Here is a 14,707-nt window from a genome sequence, read left to right on the forward strand (position 1 = left end):
AACCTTAAAGGAGCTGTTGGAAGGAAAATGCAGAGGAAAAGTGACACACTTGAACCAGATCAAGATGGAGAGTCCTTAATTACAACAAAACCAAAGAAATGCAGAGATTCTACTCTGCAACAACAGAGGTGCAAACAACAAGAGCTGGGGGAAGCAGAGGCAGAACTCGTGCAGAAACAAGAAGCAAGGCAAGGACATCAACACCAAACACGGTGTCAGCAGCTGCACCCATCAAAGCACAAAACACCATTTTCTCAAGTAAAGTTCAGCTACAAAAAAAACCAAACCAAACCAAAAAAAAAACCCACAGGGAACCAAAGCAGGAAAGGAAACTGAAACGTGCTGTCCTCTGCTGGAAGAGGCTCTGGATGAGCCTGAAAGCAGAAGATCATGAAGACTACAAGTCCTTTGATCTTCACTGAATACCAGATCGAGGGATCATTTTAAATCTGCTCTGTTTTGCCTAAATTTGGCTGTTGCCTGTTGAGATTCAGCTAATGCTGCACTTGGACACAGAGAGCACCCCTGTCACCAAAGGGACACTCCTGATGCCACCTCTCCTGCACCACCACCACCACCAGGAGATCCACACCTTCATGGCAACACAAGTGCTTGTGTGGCCACAGAGAACAGGATCAGGGAACAGAATGGAAGGTAACACTTTTTCTACTTTTTCCTAAGACAGTAAGATAAATCCTTTCTTGCAATTCAGTTCCTTCATTCACAGTATCAAGTTCACTTCCAACACAGTATCAAGTAAAAGCTTTCAGGCTGGGTCTTTTGAATGTAATTCACATGTAGCTTAAAAAGTATAAAACTACCTCACAGGAAAGATGAAAAGACACAAAAACTCCAAACAAAAATAATCAGGAAAAAAACAAACAAACAAACAAACAAACAAAATAAAAAAAAAAAAAAAAAAAAAAACAGAAAGGGCTGCTATTGCAGTATGAGGCTTCTATCATGGACATCCAGAAAGAATGTAGAGTACAGCCTTTTAAACTTCCACATTAAGGATGATCTCCAGGTCTGAAAGTAAATGAATCCAGACTATCTGCAACTTAAATCAGGTAGAGCCAGTGCTGGGAACTATCTAAGGGTTGAGCTTTGGGGGGAAAGAGAAAAAAAAAAAAGGCATAATTCTTCTTGGGAAAAAAAAAATGAGTGAACATAACCATCTGCACTGGTTCACTGGAGGGTTTTCAAAACTTCAGCAAAGCATTCTTCATTCAGGAGAATGAACACGTTAAAAGGATACAACAAAACACCTCTTTTTTATGTTTCTTATGTTTCTCAACTATTCGAGCACAGCGCTAAATACAAATAAGAAATGTTTAAGTCGATGAGAACTTTATTTTCCCCTGCGTTACCGGCCTCGCACCCCGAAGCCCCGCAGCCCTGCGGGACAGGAGCCTGTCCCAGCCACACGCCGGGTCCCGTGGGCTCCCGCCCGCTTCCCTCCAGGAATTTCGCTGCACAGAGGGAAGACCCGCACCGGACCCAGCTCGGCCTGACCACGGAGGCCGGGGGAGGAACCGGCGGCACGAGGGGCCCGGGGCCGCCCCGCAGACACCGCTCGGGGCCGGAGCCGCCCCCACCCCCGGCCCGGCCGGGACAGCGACCCCTCCCCCGGGGCCCGCCGCCCGATGCCCCCGCGGCCCGGCCGCACTCACAGCGTGTGCCCGCAGACGTTCACCATGAGCTTGAGCGAGGGGTTGCGGTACTTGGTGGTCTTGCAGCGCGGGCAGCCCAGGTCGTCCATGGCCGCCCCAGCCCCGCTCCCTCCGCCCGCCGCGCCTTCCGCCTTCCGGTGCCGCCGACAAACGGCCCCGGCGCCGCCCGCCGCCGCCCCGCGCGTTCCGCGGCCCCGCCGGGCTGAGCGGGTGCGAGCGGGCCGGCAGCGCCCGCCCGGCCGCGGGGCTGGAGCTGGGGCTGCGCCGGCCCCAGAGAGCCGGCTGTAATGGGGGAGAAGGCGGCACTCGCCTACGAGTAACCAACAGGAATCGCTGAGAGTCAATTGGGTTGGAAAAGACCCCCGAGATCCTCGAGTCCAACCTGTGCCCCAACACCACCGTGTCAACCAGACCATGGCACCGAGTGCCACGTCCAGTCTCTCCTTAAACACCTCCAGGGGCTGTGGCTCCACCACCTCCCTGGGCAGCCCATTTCGATGTCTAATCGCCCTTTTTGTGAAGAAATTCCCCCAGATGTCCACCCTAAGTCTCCCCTGGCACAGCCTAACGATGTGTATCATCTTCTCGTCCTGTCACTTGTTACCTGGGAGAAGAGACCTACTCCTAGATATCTACAATCTCCTTTCAGGTAGTTGTAGAGAGCGATAAGGTCAACCCTGAGCCTACTCTTCTCCGGGCTAAGCGCCGCTCCAGCCCCTTCCCCAACTCCATTGCTCCTTCTCTGAACACGCTCCAGCACCTCAATGACTTTATTGAAGCGAGGGAGCCCAGAACCGGACACAGCGGGGTCCCTTCACCCCACAACCCATCCCAACCGAGGTGCCCCACCCTGGGGCAACCACAGCACCGGAGAAAGTTCACCGCCTGCCCCGTCCAGGGCGAGCCGCAGGTGCCGGGACCCGCCGCCGCCGCCCGCCCGCGGGGGCTCCAGGTGGAGCCGTGAGGGGGGAGCGGCACGGGGCGCGCGCCCGTTTGATTGACGGTTGCCATGGAGACGGGCGTGGCCCCGCCCCTCCCGGCGCAGCGCGGCCCAATAGGCGGGCGCGGCCCGGCCAGCGGTGGGCGGGGCCACATAGTCTTGCGGCGGGTGCGGGAGCCGCGGCGGGGGGAGCGGCGGGAGCGCGGCCGGGACACAGCGCCGGTCCCGGATGGTCACTGCGGGGCCGCGGGGAAACCTGATCGGCTGCAGCGGGAGGAGGAGAGACAGATAGGGAAAGGGGGGAGAGGAGGAGAGAAGGGGACGCCGCGGGGGGGGGGGGGAGGGAGAGAGAAGGAAGACGGGGAAAAAAAAAAAAGAAACGAAAAAGGAGGAAAAAAAAAAAATAAAAGGAAAACTAAACCGAAACATGTCTTCTGCCTCCCCTGCCACGGACGACATCGTGATCGCGGTGGAGATCAAGGAGGAAAATGTGATGGAAATGCTCTCGGAAGCCCCCGAGGCGCCCGCGCCGCCGCCCCCTCCCGCCGCTGCCCCGTTCCCCATGGAGCACGCAGGCTCCGCCGCCGCTGGTGAGGAGGGAGCCGCGGAACAGGTACTGCTCCACACTGAACTCCTGGCCAGGAACCACCACGCTGCCTCCTCTCCCTCCTCTTCATCTTCCTCCTCCTCCTCCTCCTCCTCCTCGCAGACCCCTCTGGCTTTCTCCCCGGACCACGTCGCCTGCGTGTGCGAGGCGCTGCAGCAAGGTGGGAACCTGGACCGCCTGGCCAGGTTCCTGTGGTCTTTGCCCCCGAGCGATCTGCTACGTGGCAACGAGAGCCTGATGAAAGCCCGGGCGCTGGTGGCTTTCCACCAGGGCATCTACGCCGAGCTCTACAGCATCCTGGAGAGCCACAACTTCGACTCCTCCAACCACCCGCTGCTGCAGGAGCTCTGGTACAAGGCTCGCTACACCGAGGCGGAGCGAGCCCGGGGCAGACCTTTGGGGGCGGTGGACAAGTACAGGCTCCGGAGGAAATACCCCCTGCCCAGGACCATCTGGGACGGCGAGGAGACGGTCTACTGCTTCAAGGAGAAGTCCCGCAACGCGCTGAAGGAGCTCTACAAGCAGAACCGATACCCCTCGCCCGCCGAGAAGCGCAACCTGGCCAAGATCACCGGGCTGTCCCTCACCCAGGTCAGCAACTGGTTCAAGAATCGCAGGCAGCGGGACCGCAACCCTTCCGAGACCCAGTCCAAAAGGTGAGGGAAAACTTTTTCCTCCCCGCCCCCCTCTCCCGCCTGCCTTTCCCTCTCCCGGCTCTTTCTTCCCTTGCAAACATGGCGCTTACCTTCGGTGCGCCTCGTCCTCCCCTCCTTCCTCCTCCCCGCTCCCTCGCTCCCAACACACCCACCCGGCCCGGCCGTGCGAGGCGGCGCGGGGGAAACTTCCCGGACCCGCTGCCCCGCGCTCCCGGGGCAGCTCCCGGCCCGGGGGAGCCGCCGGGCGGGCTCCCGGGAGGACACGGGACGGGGGGTGTTTGCGTGTGTGTGTCCCCCCCCCCGGCTCCTTGTTTTTATTCAATTGTCGCGCCTGACAGAGTTAATCATTGACGGCCGGAGGACGCGCGGGGTCCCGGCGCTCCTTCTGTTTTGAAACCTGACTCGGGAGCGGGCCGGGCTCGGGTTTCAGCGGGGGAGCGGGGCCGGTTCCCGGGGCTCCCGGGCGGGAGAGCGGCCCCGGCCCGGCCCCGCTCCGCCCGCGGCTCGGGCTCGGCTCCCCCCGCCCCGCCGCGGGGGCGCGGGCAGGTGGAGGTGACCTTCCCCCTTCTCCCCCCCGCCTTCCCCCCCGGGAAGGGACGGGAAAAGGGGGAGAAAGCGCGGGGAGAAGGAGGGAGGAAGGGAGCGGGGAGGGAAAGGAGGGAAAGCGGCCGGCGGAGGGGGCCCCAAGGCATTTCTCAACCAAGGGCGCGATTGTGCCGCCGCGGCCCCTCTCCGCGGGACACATCAAAGGGCGAGGGGGGAGGGAGCGGGCAGGAGGGGGAGCGACCGAAAAATGCAGCCGAGGGCGGACCAGTCAGCGAAAAAACCCCGACGCAGCCCCGGGCGGAGGCACAAAGGCCGCCCCCCAGCCTTCCGTCCCTCCCCCGGCCGCCGGGCACGGCCGGAGGTGCCTCCGGGGGCAGCGCGGGCCGGGGTCCCCCCCTTCCCCCGGGCCGGGGGCGGCGGGCAGAGCCTTCCCGGCCTTCCCTCACCTCCCAGCGCTTTGCCAAATGGCCGCGGCCGACTCTCACACGTGTGGACACCCCGCGCCGGGCAGCCCCCTCTGGCCGCCGGGATGGAGGAATTTATTTACAACTCCATAACCCAAGTCTGTAAAGTTTCTCCTCGGCGAGTGTTTGGCTTGATGTGTTCTTTTCCAAGAAACCTCTCCCCCCCCCCCTCCCCAGTTTGGCTTCAATATTCATTTAAAGTGCCTTGTAAAGGCAAAACACAGAAAAAAAACGTTCGTGGAAACTCTCGCAAACTGTGTTAAAGCCTTGGTGCAGAGATCCTGGCACGCCGTGGTAATGCAATGTCATGTCTCCATCTTTTCCCATAGCGAGTCAGATGGCAACCCTAGCACAGAAGATGAATCCAGTAAGGGACAGGAGGATTTATCTCCCCATCCACTCTCCAGCTCATCCGATGGCGTTACCAGCCTCAGCCTTCCCGGCCACATGGAACCCGTCTACATGCAGCAGCTTGGAAACACTAAAATAGCCTTGAGCTCGTCTGGTGTCTTGCTGAATGGAAACCTTGTGCCTGCCAGTACCTCTCCTGTCTTCCTCAATGGTAGCTCTTTTCTTCAGGGACCCAACGGTGTCATACTCAATGGACTCAGCGTGGGCACTTCGCAGACAGTTACCTTAAATTCGCCCAAAACTGCGTCGAGCATTGTGAGCAACGGGGTGTCCATTACTGACATAATATCATCGTCATCAGAAGATGTTAAAGACTTCAAACTCCTTCAGGCTTCTGTCCCCAACGCCACAGCAGCCACATTCAGCCCTAGCAACATCCCAGTCTCTTTCCCAGGATTGATACCGAGCTCAGAGGTGAAAAGGGAAGGCGTAGAAACTGCTGCTTCCCAAGATGGAGGCTCTGTAGTTACTTTTACTGCTCCTGTCCAAATAAACCAGTATGGCATTGTCCAGATCCCCAATTCAGGAACAAATGGCCAGCTGCTGAACGGAAGCATTGGTTTTTCTTCTCTGCAGCTGCCTCCTGTTTCTGTGGCAGCTTCACAAGGTAAAAGTTTTGTTGCTTGCAGTAAGAGGTATGAGGAAAAAGTTGGAATCAGGCACACTTGGCATTTTAGAAGCTGTGATCCTTTTTCTCCAAGGTACCAGGGTTGTATCTCTGCCATGGCCACACACAGAACATCAAATAACATCAAATAATACCTTTTGCTTCCTTTTATAGTGGGTTATGCTCGTGGGCAGACTGTTAGATGAGGCTGAGCTCTGCTAAGACCAGGGAAGGAGGTCTGGTAATTTACACTGCTTTCATCTCATGCTGTTCACAGAAGTCTGTGATACCAATCTTCACAAATATCTGTAAATTTTACACGTTTCAGTAATCAAAATATTCCCCATTTGCCACTGAATTCTTCCAATGAGAAGGTTCATAAAAATGAAAATTGCAGCAGCTGGAAATTGTTACCTTGTGGCGGTTGTTTTGTTTTTTTGGTTTTTTAACCAAAATACATATTAAATTATTGTAGACACAACAAGACCAAGCGGTTACACTTGTACATTTTCTGTTCCATAATTAGGAAAGATTAAACTTGAGGGAAGCAGTCGAAGTAAGCAATAGCTCGTAGATGTAAAATGTGAGGGTATTTGGATAAAGCTACCCTCAGTCCAAGGGAAATATGTCATCACAGGTTCACGTGCCAAGTGTGCAGGCTCCTCCCCGAGTTTGCTTTAGAGTTTGTCTTAACATACCATAGACTGAACATTGCAGCCAGCCAGGAAGAATCCCAGGGAGCACAAACCTAGTTCTGTATCCTTGTTTTGAAGCAGGTCAGTTAAAATGCGGAACTGAGCAGCTTTGTTACTTACTAGACACTGTATGTTTGGTTATGAAAATTATTAAATTGGAATGAATCTCTTTAGTTTCGGGAGCTGTGAATCCTGTAAGGAAAATCAAATTGTGCTCATGTGCTTCTTTGAATTAAATGTGTATAGGGAGTGAATTATTCTTGCTGGAGCATGGAGAGGAACACTGGAGCTGTACGAACCCATTTTAAATGGGTGCACAATTATAAGCTCCTAAAATGTGGCACTCACAGGCACTGGAAGTTACTGGTACATAGTTTAACCAAGATTAAAGAGAGAAGACATTTAGTCTGAATGCCACCTGTAATTACAAAAGCCACTTAATCCACATGCTCCAAGGCATAAACTGGCAGCCAGCAATGGTGAGAAAGTTCTGTCCCCTAAGTAATGTGGGAGTATTGTGCTTGAAAGTCCTCAGATTCATAATAAGCTCCTCTCTGACCATTTTCCCCATTGTTAAAAATGCTGATTCTCACTGGAGAGTGGTCCACCATATGTCTGGTGCAGAGAAAGGTTTTGGTTTTTTTTAACATGAGATGGATGGATAGCTGGCTGCCTATTCCAAGTGAAGCATGCTGCAGGCTATTTTAAGTAAGCCACAGTAAATAATACTGACAGGTAACTTCAGATTGCCTCACTTTATTCTCTGGTTTACACATATGCGTAACACCTTCCAAAAAATTATCATTGATAAACCGAAATTGAGAGGGAGATAAAATATTCCCCGTGTGAGAAATTCATCTTTGCTGCACTTCTGAAAACTTCAGGTGCATCCAACTGTAGCTTTCTATAATTAAACTGCTTTTGAGAAAGAGAGGTGTTTGGAGTGGGACCCAGTGCCAAGAGCCAGTATTTCTTATTTTAGGAGGTATCATAATGACAACTTACATGCTGTGTCCAGTAAAAACAACTTCAGGTCATCTCTGGCCACCTCTCCTTGCTTTGGCTCACTGCAACATCACGCGAGCAGTGCTGTGGCTTTCAGCAAGGGGAGGTGACTTTACACAGTGTGGTGGATGTGGCAGGGTTAGGATTTTAGAAATATGTGATAAAGCAAGGTGAAAGGCAATAGATCCGACTGCTTGACAGACTACCTCATTAAACTGATAGAAATTACCGGTTTTTCGTGTTTTCTGTGCAGGTTAACTCGGGCAGGTTCTGCCCAGCAGGAGTGGATTTCATGTGACGTGTCTCCAGTTCCCACACACAAGCTGTAGTCTGTCACTGAACTATCTTTAATAGCTTTTCATGCTTCTATTCTTAGAAATGGACTGGTGGCAACTAGTGAAGGCCAAAGCACGTTCATTTTAGTCACATGGCTGGGGACTGTTTGCCCCTAACGAGAGTCTGAAAGACACCTCATATACCAGAACCCTTTTTTTTGTTTGTTTTTCTTTCTAGAAGCTGTTTTTGTTAACAGCTTTTATTTCTTTATACCAACCTCTTTTTCACCTGTCAAAAAAATTACTGTTCAGTGTTGTGTGAGATATTAGCATACGTGTTTACTGCAAACACAAAAAAGACCAGAACTTCTTACAAAAATGCCTGCATGACTCTCTGCCACCTGTAATCTCTGTTTTCCTTTCTTTTGCTTCCCTTTCCCTAGGTAATGTTTCAGTAAATCCCAGCACATCTGATGGAGGAACTTTCACAACTGACTCTTCAACAGTGCAGCAAGGAAAGGTTTTCTTCAGCCCCCTCGCTCCGAGTGCAGTGGTTTATACAGTTCCCAATTCGGGCCAGGCAGTAGGCTCTGTCAAGCAAGAAGGACTGGAAAGAAGCCTGGTGTTTTCTCAGTTGATGCCAGTCAGTCAGAACACACAATTAAACGTAAACATGTCTTCTGAAAATATATCCAGCGGAGGACTCCAGTCCCTGGCCTCCTCGTTAGTGAATGTAACGCCCTCCCATAATTTTTCCCTCACGCCACCAACTCTTTTAAATGCTGCAGAACTGAACTCTGGTATCTCGGAGAGCCAGTCCATGTCATCACCCGTGACCAGTACCTCTACAGTGATATCTATCAGCAACACTAACTATGCAACCCTTCAGAACTGTTCCCTCATTACCAGTCAAGATCTGTTGTCCATTTCCACTGCACAGCCCGTGCTTGGAGAAGTAGTTTCTACGAGCGGAGACCGTGTCAGCCACCCCTCTGCACAAGTACACCAGGATTTTGGCAGGGAGCACAGGTTAGTCCTGCAAGCCGTACCTGACGTCAAAGAGAATTTCTTACCTAATTCTGAGAGCAAGTCAACTGGCAATTTAATGATGCTGGATTCCAAATCCAAGTATGTTATGAGTAACATAGTTGACACAGTTTGTGAAGAACTGGAAACGGACAAAAAAGAACTTGCCAAACTGCAGACAGTTCAGATAGATGAAGATATGCAAGACTTGTAACTTTTTTTTTTCCCCTTGCTTTCTGTTTTAATAGATAAGTCTCCTGTTGAGGCCCTAACAAGCACCGAGTGGGGTGTTTGGTGTTGTTTTTTTTTTGTTCGTTTGGTGTTTTTTTTTTTCATTTAAAGAAACCAGAAGAACATTTGAATGGTCTGAATTGATGTACAGAGGAATTTCCAGCAATGGAATTAGGTTGCCACACTTGGTTTGCATGCAGTATTCTCTTTTAAGCAGATTAAAGGAGAAGGGAAATGCCAAGGCAAGTACTGAGTGAATGGGTACAGGTTTGGCTACCAGATGCTACCCTGAAAATTTAACTAGACTCTCCATAGTACAACATAATCTGAACAGTAAGTATACACTCCTGACTTCAGATAGAAAAATCTCGCTCCAAAACTGTAGGAACAATGCAGTCACTTTTGCTGTTTACTTCCAGTCCATGGGCATTGAGAAATTTTCAAGGAACTCTAGACGAAACCTCTCCGGCTACTTCTATGTTGTTTGAGGTTAAGAAACGAAACAAAGTCACGAATAATATTGTTACTGGTGTGTTTGCTTTTTATCCAGCAGACTTGCGTTCAAACCAAAAATCTCACATCAATCATGTACAGGTTTCTAAATGCTACAGCGAGCATTTTGTCAGTGCACCAGAAAAAGCATCATTTGAAACTCTAATTATGCAACTCAGAAGCTTTCTCTCCAGTATGAATGTAAATATTGTTTCAGTTCTTATAAAGGAGATTTTTTTTTTTTTTAATTAGTACAATGGATTTTATTTATGGTTTATGTTCCCTTTCACTTTAGACACAATGCATTGAAAAGGAAGACGTTTTCTGGCTGTTTAATTTATTTTTATTGTTTGAGCAGGAAGTAAGCATAGTTATTTCTGACAAGGTTTTACTTTTTTGTAGTTTTTTTCAAGCAATAGACTGTAAAAGTAAAATGTTAATCACACTGAAACTAGAAAATGAATTCCCAGTCTCACAAACCCAGGAGGTCACTGTCTCTACCCCCTCTGTCTTTGTGTTCAGGGGTTTTTTGTTTGTTTTGTTAGTAATTTGCGAATTAGTTGAACCTTTTTGTGTATTTTTTACAGAATTCCACGTGCCTTTCTTCCTAGTGGCCTTATCTTTGTTACTAAAGCACAGTGGCAGGAGGCATAAAAACACTGATTTGCAAATATCCGTCCTCAGGGCCAAATCCTGATGCCTTACTTCTGCAAGTAGACCCTCTGACTTGGGTACTTGCACAAGTAAGAAGAGAAATTTTAAGTCTTCTGGGCATCGTGGCTGACATTTACTGGCGGTGCAGAGAGCCAAAGGTGGGTCCTTCCTCACCAGGGCAGGAGGAGTCTGGAGAGGGATCATGGGCACAGCTGTTGTACCGAGGGAAAGGTCTTGGCTGCAGCCTCAGGCAGATGAGCAGGAAGGGTTGGATGGGCAGGCCAGGGAGGGGAACCCAATGTTTACATGGGCCCATTGGCCAAATAGCCCGTGTGGGAGGAATTCAGCTGCTGGTTGAGCAAGCAGGTCTCCATCCAGGAGTGTTCTTGTGTGTGTATTTATAGATCTTTCCAGGATGAGCAGCCTGAGGGCTGATGGTGGGAACTGCAGCTCTGAAGGGCTCCTGGCAGCAGCCGTGGTCCCTGCCTGGCTGGGGATGGGTCTCCACACCTTTCTCCCCAAGGACAGCAGAAGCAGGTGGGCTCTGGGCAGGTGGAACAGATCTTACCTTTCCTCCAGAGGAGTTTTTTTTTGTAGCATGGGAAAGCACGTCCTTAAGCTTTAAAATAATAAGAAGAATGCAGATGTACAAAAATGACATGCTGTTAATCCTTGCGGTCTTGTTTTGTTATTTTTTTACTCTAATGTGAATATATACAGTAACTAAAGCATGTGTTTATCCTCATCAGGGGCCTGGTCTGAAGCCTTTGGAAGGCAAGGGGAAATCTTTTCATAAGCTTCTGTGGGCTCCGAATCAGGCTCAGGACAAAACAAGGTCACTTGTAAAGGACAAAAAAATGGAAAGGAAGGATGATTGAGGCAGCACATCCCAGTCTGTTTGTCTTGGCTGTAACTGGTTCTGTGGAAAGCCTTTGAGGAATGAAGGTTCTTCTGTGCACCGTGCGCGTGGCATCGGTGCTCTCGCTGCAGTTTTGCCCTATATTGAATACAGTGTGTTTTCCAAGGTTTTCTGTGGAACCTTGAAGCTGAGCCCTGTTGGTGATGGCTGGAGTCCGTGCTGCAAGCTGGAGTCCCTAGGGCTGCAGGGAAAAGGGCAGGGAAAGGGAAGAGCTAGTGTGCAAGGGGTGCACTTTGCAGCTGTACAGACTCGCTGGTTCTCTGCAGACAGAAGCAGCCCATTAGCAGTTGGCTGTCCCCACGTGCTCCCAAACAAACAGGGTGCTTGAGGCAAGCGCTTTAGAGCAGAGATTATCACAAGCAGAACATGGAGCTGTATGTTCCCCTGGCACAACTTTCCCTGACGTTCAGGGGAGCTCCACGTGAGCAGGGAATCGGATAGGCCGGAGTTCTCCTGTCTGCTCTGCTTGTTTATCTGCTTGCTGGGCCCCAGCATGAGCAATCTGCTTCCCACCTCTTCTTCACCCATAAAACCAAGATGGTGATGACAGTAACAGTAATAGTAGCTGTAAATGCTTTGCATGAAATTGTTCGGCCATTTGGAAAATTAGAAATACCCTATATCATTGTCATTTTAATGAAGAATGTGTGCTTGGTTCTGATGGAGTTCACTGAGGCTTAATGTTTGGTTTGTGAAGCTCAGACTATATTTGGAGGCAAGCTAGGGAATATTTCAGAGCACCTGTTGGTGAGATCAGGTCTTATAACTGAAAAGACTGTGGTGTTACACTTAGTACCTGTTACTCTTTTTTTTTTCCTCCTTCGCATTCGTTGTGTTACTGAGGCTCTGAATTCCATGGCTTTGCAGCACAGTTGACATGAAAACTGTGTATGTTGTTACAGTGGCATGTATCTTGGAGTGTCTGGTACTTCTAATAGGAGACTTCCCACTCTTCAGTGGGAGTGGAGGATGTACATAAAAGCAGTGGTTTGGGACAAAGTAAGATTAATCTATTCTAGTCTTCCAGATATCAAGTAACTTATTATTATCTTTTACTCTTTCTTTTTCACATTGAAAATAAGTGTCATTCCCTCCAGATAACGTAGTTATAACCTCATGTTTTCTGCAGGTACATATGCACAATATAAAGACTCATTGCACGGTACAATGTTTTTAAAATAGAAATTTAAATAAGTGGTTTTACTCCTTATCAAGGTTAAGTTTTTATTATGTGGCCCTCAAGCAAGCAGGGTAACTGCTCTAAATAGACAATAATCAAAGCCCCCAAAAGTGTCCAGGGACGGATCCTTGGCTGCTGTAAATAAGGCATTGCTCCACTGATTCCCAAACCCAGGATTTAACGTGGTGTTTAGGGGGTATGGATGCTGGTCTCCCACACATGTGAAGGCAGTGAGTGTCCAAGCCCCACAGACAGCCCTTATTATCACATTCTGTTGTTTAAATGGAAGGTATGTCTATCTGGCATACACATTCCTTCTCCTCCCTCCCTCTTTCTCTGTTATGGATGAGAATAAAGGATCATTTCAACTTTACATATGTTTGTAACTCGTAAGTCCACTGGTAATCTTACAGGAAACATTGCCAAATTCTACTACTTTTTTGGTCCCAGACTCAGCTTTGAAAACTACACTTAAAGTTTAAGCAAATTCTTACAAAGCACGATGTTAAAAACCCCTCTGTTCTTTACTGCTTTTGATTAAAGCTGCCTCTTTTCCACCCAGAGTTTTGCAGAAAACTTGTTAAATTGAATGCTTTGTCTGGACTATTTGCAGCATTATTCCTGTAGTCTTACCTACAAGGACATTTCAGCAATGTAAATATCACGGACATCTAATGGCCAGGTCCCTCAGCTGGGCTAAACTAGCGCATTTCCATTAATGTCCTCTCATGCCAGCTGGGAATATGGTCCATTCATTTCACTGGTATTAGGTCAGGGACAAATTTGGCCCCGTAGATGGTGGCAGCATGAACCAGAGCACAAGGCTGACACTTTGGTAAAACCAAACAGTCACAGTCTATCAAAGCATATACCTCTTCCCATTTACTGCTTTTCCCTGTCTGTGGATTCAGGAAGACGCATTCAGAAAGCAACTTTACCCAGAAGTAAGGCTGGGACTGTCTCTATTGTTATTACCATCAATCTGATGTCAATGATAATAATGGACAGGTTCTGACTTCAAATCCTGAAAAATAACCTCAATAACTATTTTCAGTTAAATTAAGCAGGGCAAAATTTGGCCCTGTGTGCACAGGAGCTTTTCACACACAGAGATTTCCAGTGCCTGTGCACTTTCCTTAGCAAAGGCAGATGAACAAGAGGGTGCATCTCTCCAGTTTCATATGAAATGTGTGTGCAGGACTCTGGGGGGCATGAATTGCCTTGTGCTTGTGGTCAAGAAGTATGTCAAATCGTCAAAAGAATAGTAATTTTATAATTCTGGAAACAAAAATTGTGTTACTTTACAAGCAAGGATACCTGAAGTCTTCCTGTATCTCCTAGCAGTTATTACCTTGAAGGATATTTTATACCTTAGTTGTACGTTTCATATAATTTAAAACTTGCTTCTTAAATTTCTGAACTCAAGGAGGGAGGGGGGGAGTGAATTTTCTGACTTTCAGGATTCACATTCAGAGGATGTTTGTTCTTTTTGCTGCATGTACTGTTTGTCCAGAACACTAACCAGTTACTTCTCCGATGTGGGTTTATTGTGCCTTACGACAAATACGAAACTTAAGCGGAATGTACACGTTAGAGGAGGGAATAATCAAGGAGACTTTACTGCACTGTTAGGTGATGCTGCCCCAGAGTGTATCATCAGACATATCTGTGCTTAATTACCCAACCAAAGAGATCTAAAGTATGTATGTTTGTTGTACTGTAATAGGGGTTTGTGCCTGGACAATTAAGTGTTTTATTTGTATTCTGAGATGATGTGAACTTATTTTTCTAAACACTATACTGAATAAACTTTATATTTATACACATCTTGTGTAAATATCTCTGTGTGGATAGCATGTGAGGGCTTTGAATTTTGAGTTAGAAAAGCAATCTAAAGTAGTAAGTTGGCTTTTAAGGACTCACCATGAAGGTGATGGCAACTAGGAGCGCCTGTGCTTGCCACAGATTTGATCTAAACCCTACTTAAGCTAGAATGAGACTTTCTGTTGACTTGAGGGGGTTTTGTCAGACCCTAACTTTGCTTCTAAAATACTAAATTAAAACCCATAAATCTTACATCTCATATTGAACCTAGCTATTAAATCTGTGTCTCAAACCAAATTTATACCATAATTAATTAGATACTATTAAAATATATTTCCACCTGCTAGTTAGGACTAGTCAGTATTTACTTGTGGCTGCCATTGTGACATTGGCACGCGTTCTATGTCAGGGCCTCTTTTTTGGGTAGGTAAATTCCTATTTGCTAAATTTGTGATGGTTGAAATTTTTCTTTAAAAAAAAATGTTTCCCATAGTGTCAGACT

At 48.5% G+C, this 14,707-nt stretch overlaps 2 protein-coding genes across 4 annotated transcripts in view; one reads left to right on the top strand and one right to left on the bottom strand.

Moving 5' to 3' along the window:
• The window catches only part of MNAT1 (MNAT1 component of CDK activating kinase), a 119,835-nt gene extending 118,024 nt beyond the window's left edge, over positions 1-1,811 (bottom strand). For 2 of the 3 annotated variants that reach the window (XM_032692513.1, XM_032692515.1), the window contains exon 1: positions 1,674-1,804. In XM_032692513.1, coding sequence (XP_032548404.1) covers positions 1,674-1,762 — 89 coding nt within the window. In that variant the 5' untranslated portion in view covers positions 1,763-1,804. Of the gene's footprint in view, positions 1-1,673 lie in introns of all 3 variants that reach the window. The other variant, XM_032692514.1, reaches the window with a different exon arrangement.
• A 1,162-nt stretch (positions 1,812-2,973) lies between these two features.
• SIX4 (SIX homeobox 4) lies at positions 2,974-14,207 on the top strand. Its single transcript, XM_032692506.1, has 3 exons — positions 2,974-3,876; positions 5,216-5,904; positions 8,323-14,207. Exons 1-3 carry the CDS (start codon positions 3,041-3,043, stop codon positions 9,117-9,119), a joined length of 2,322 nt encoding a protein of 773 aa, XP_032548397.1. The 5' UTR covers positions 2,974-3,040; the 3' UTR covers positions 9,120-14,207.
• The last annotated feature ends 500 nt before the right edge of the window (positions 14,208-14,707 follow it).

The sequence above is a fragment of the Chiroxiphia lanceolata genome, chromosome 6 (assembly GCF_009829145.1).
Source record: "Chiroxiphia lanceolata isolate bChiLan1 chromosome 6, bChiLan1.pri, whole genome shotgun sequence".
NCBI lineage: Eukaryota > Metazoa > Chordata > Aves > Passeriformes > Pipridae > Chiroxiphia > Chiroxiphia lanceolata.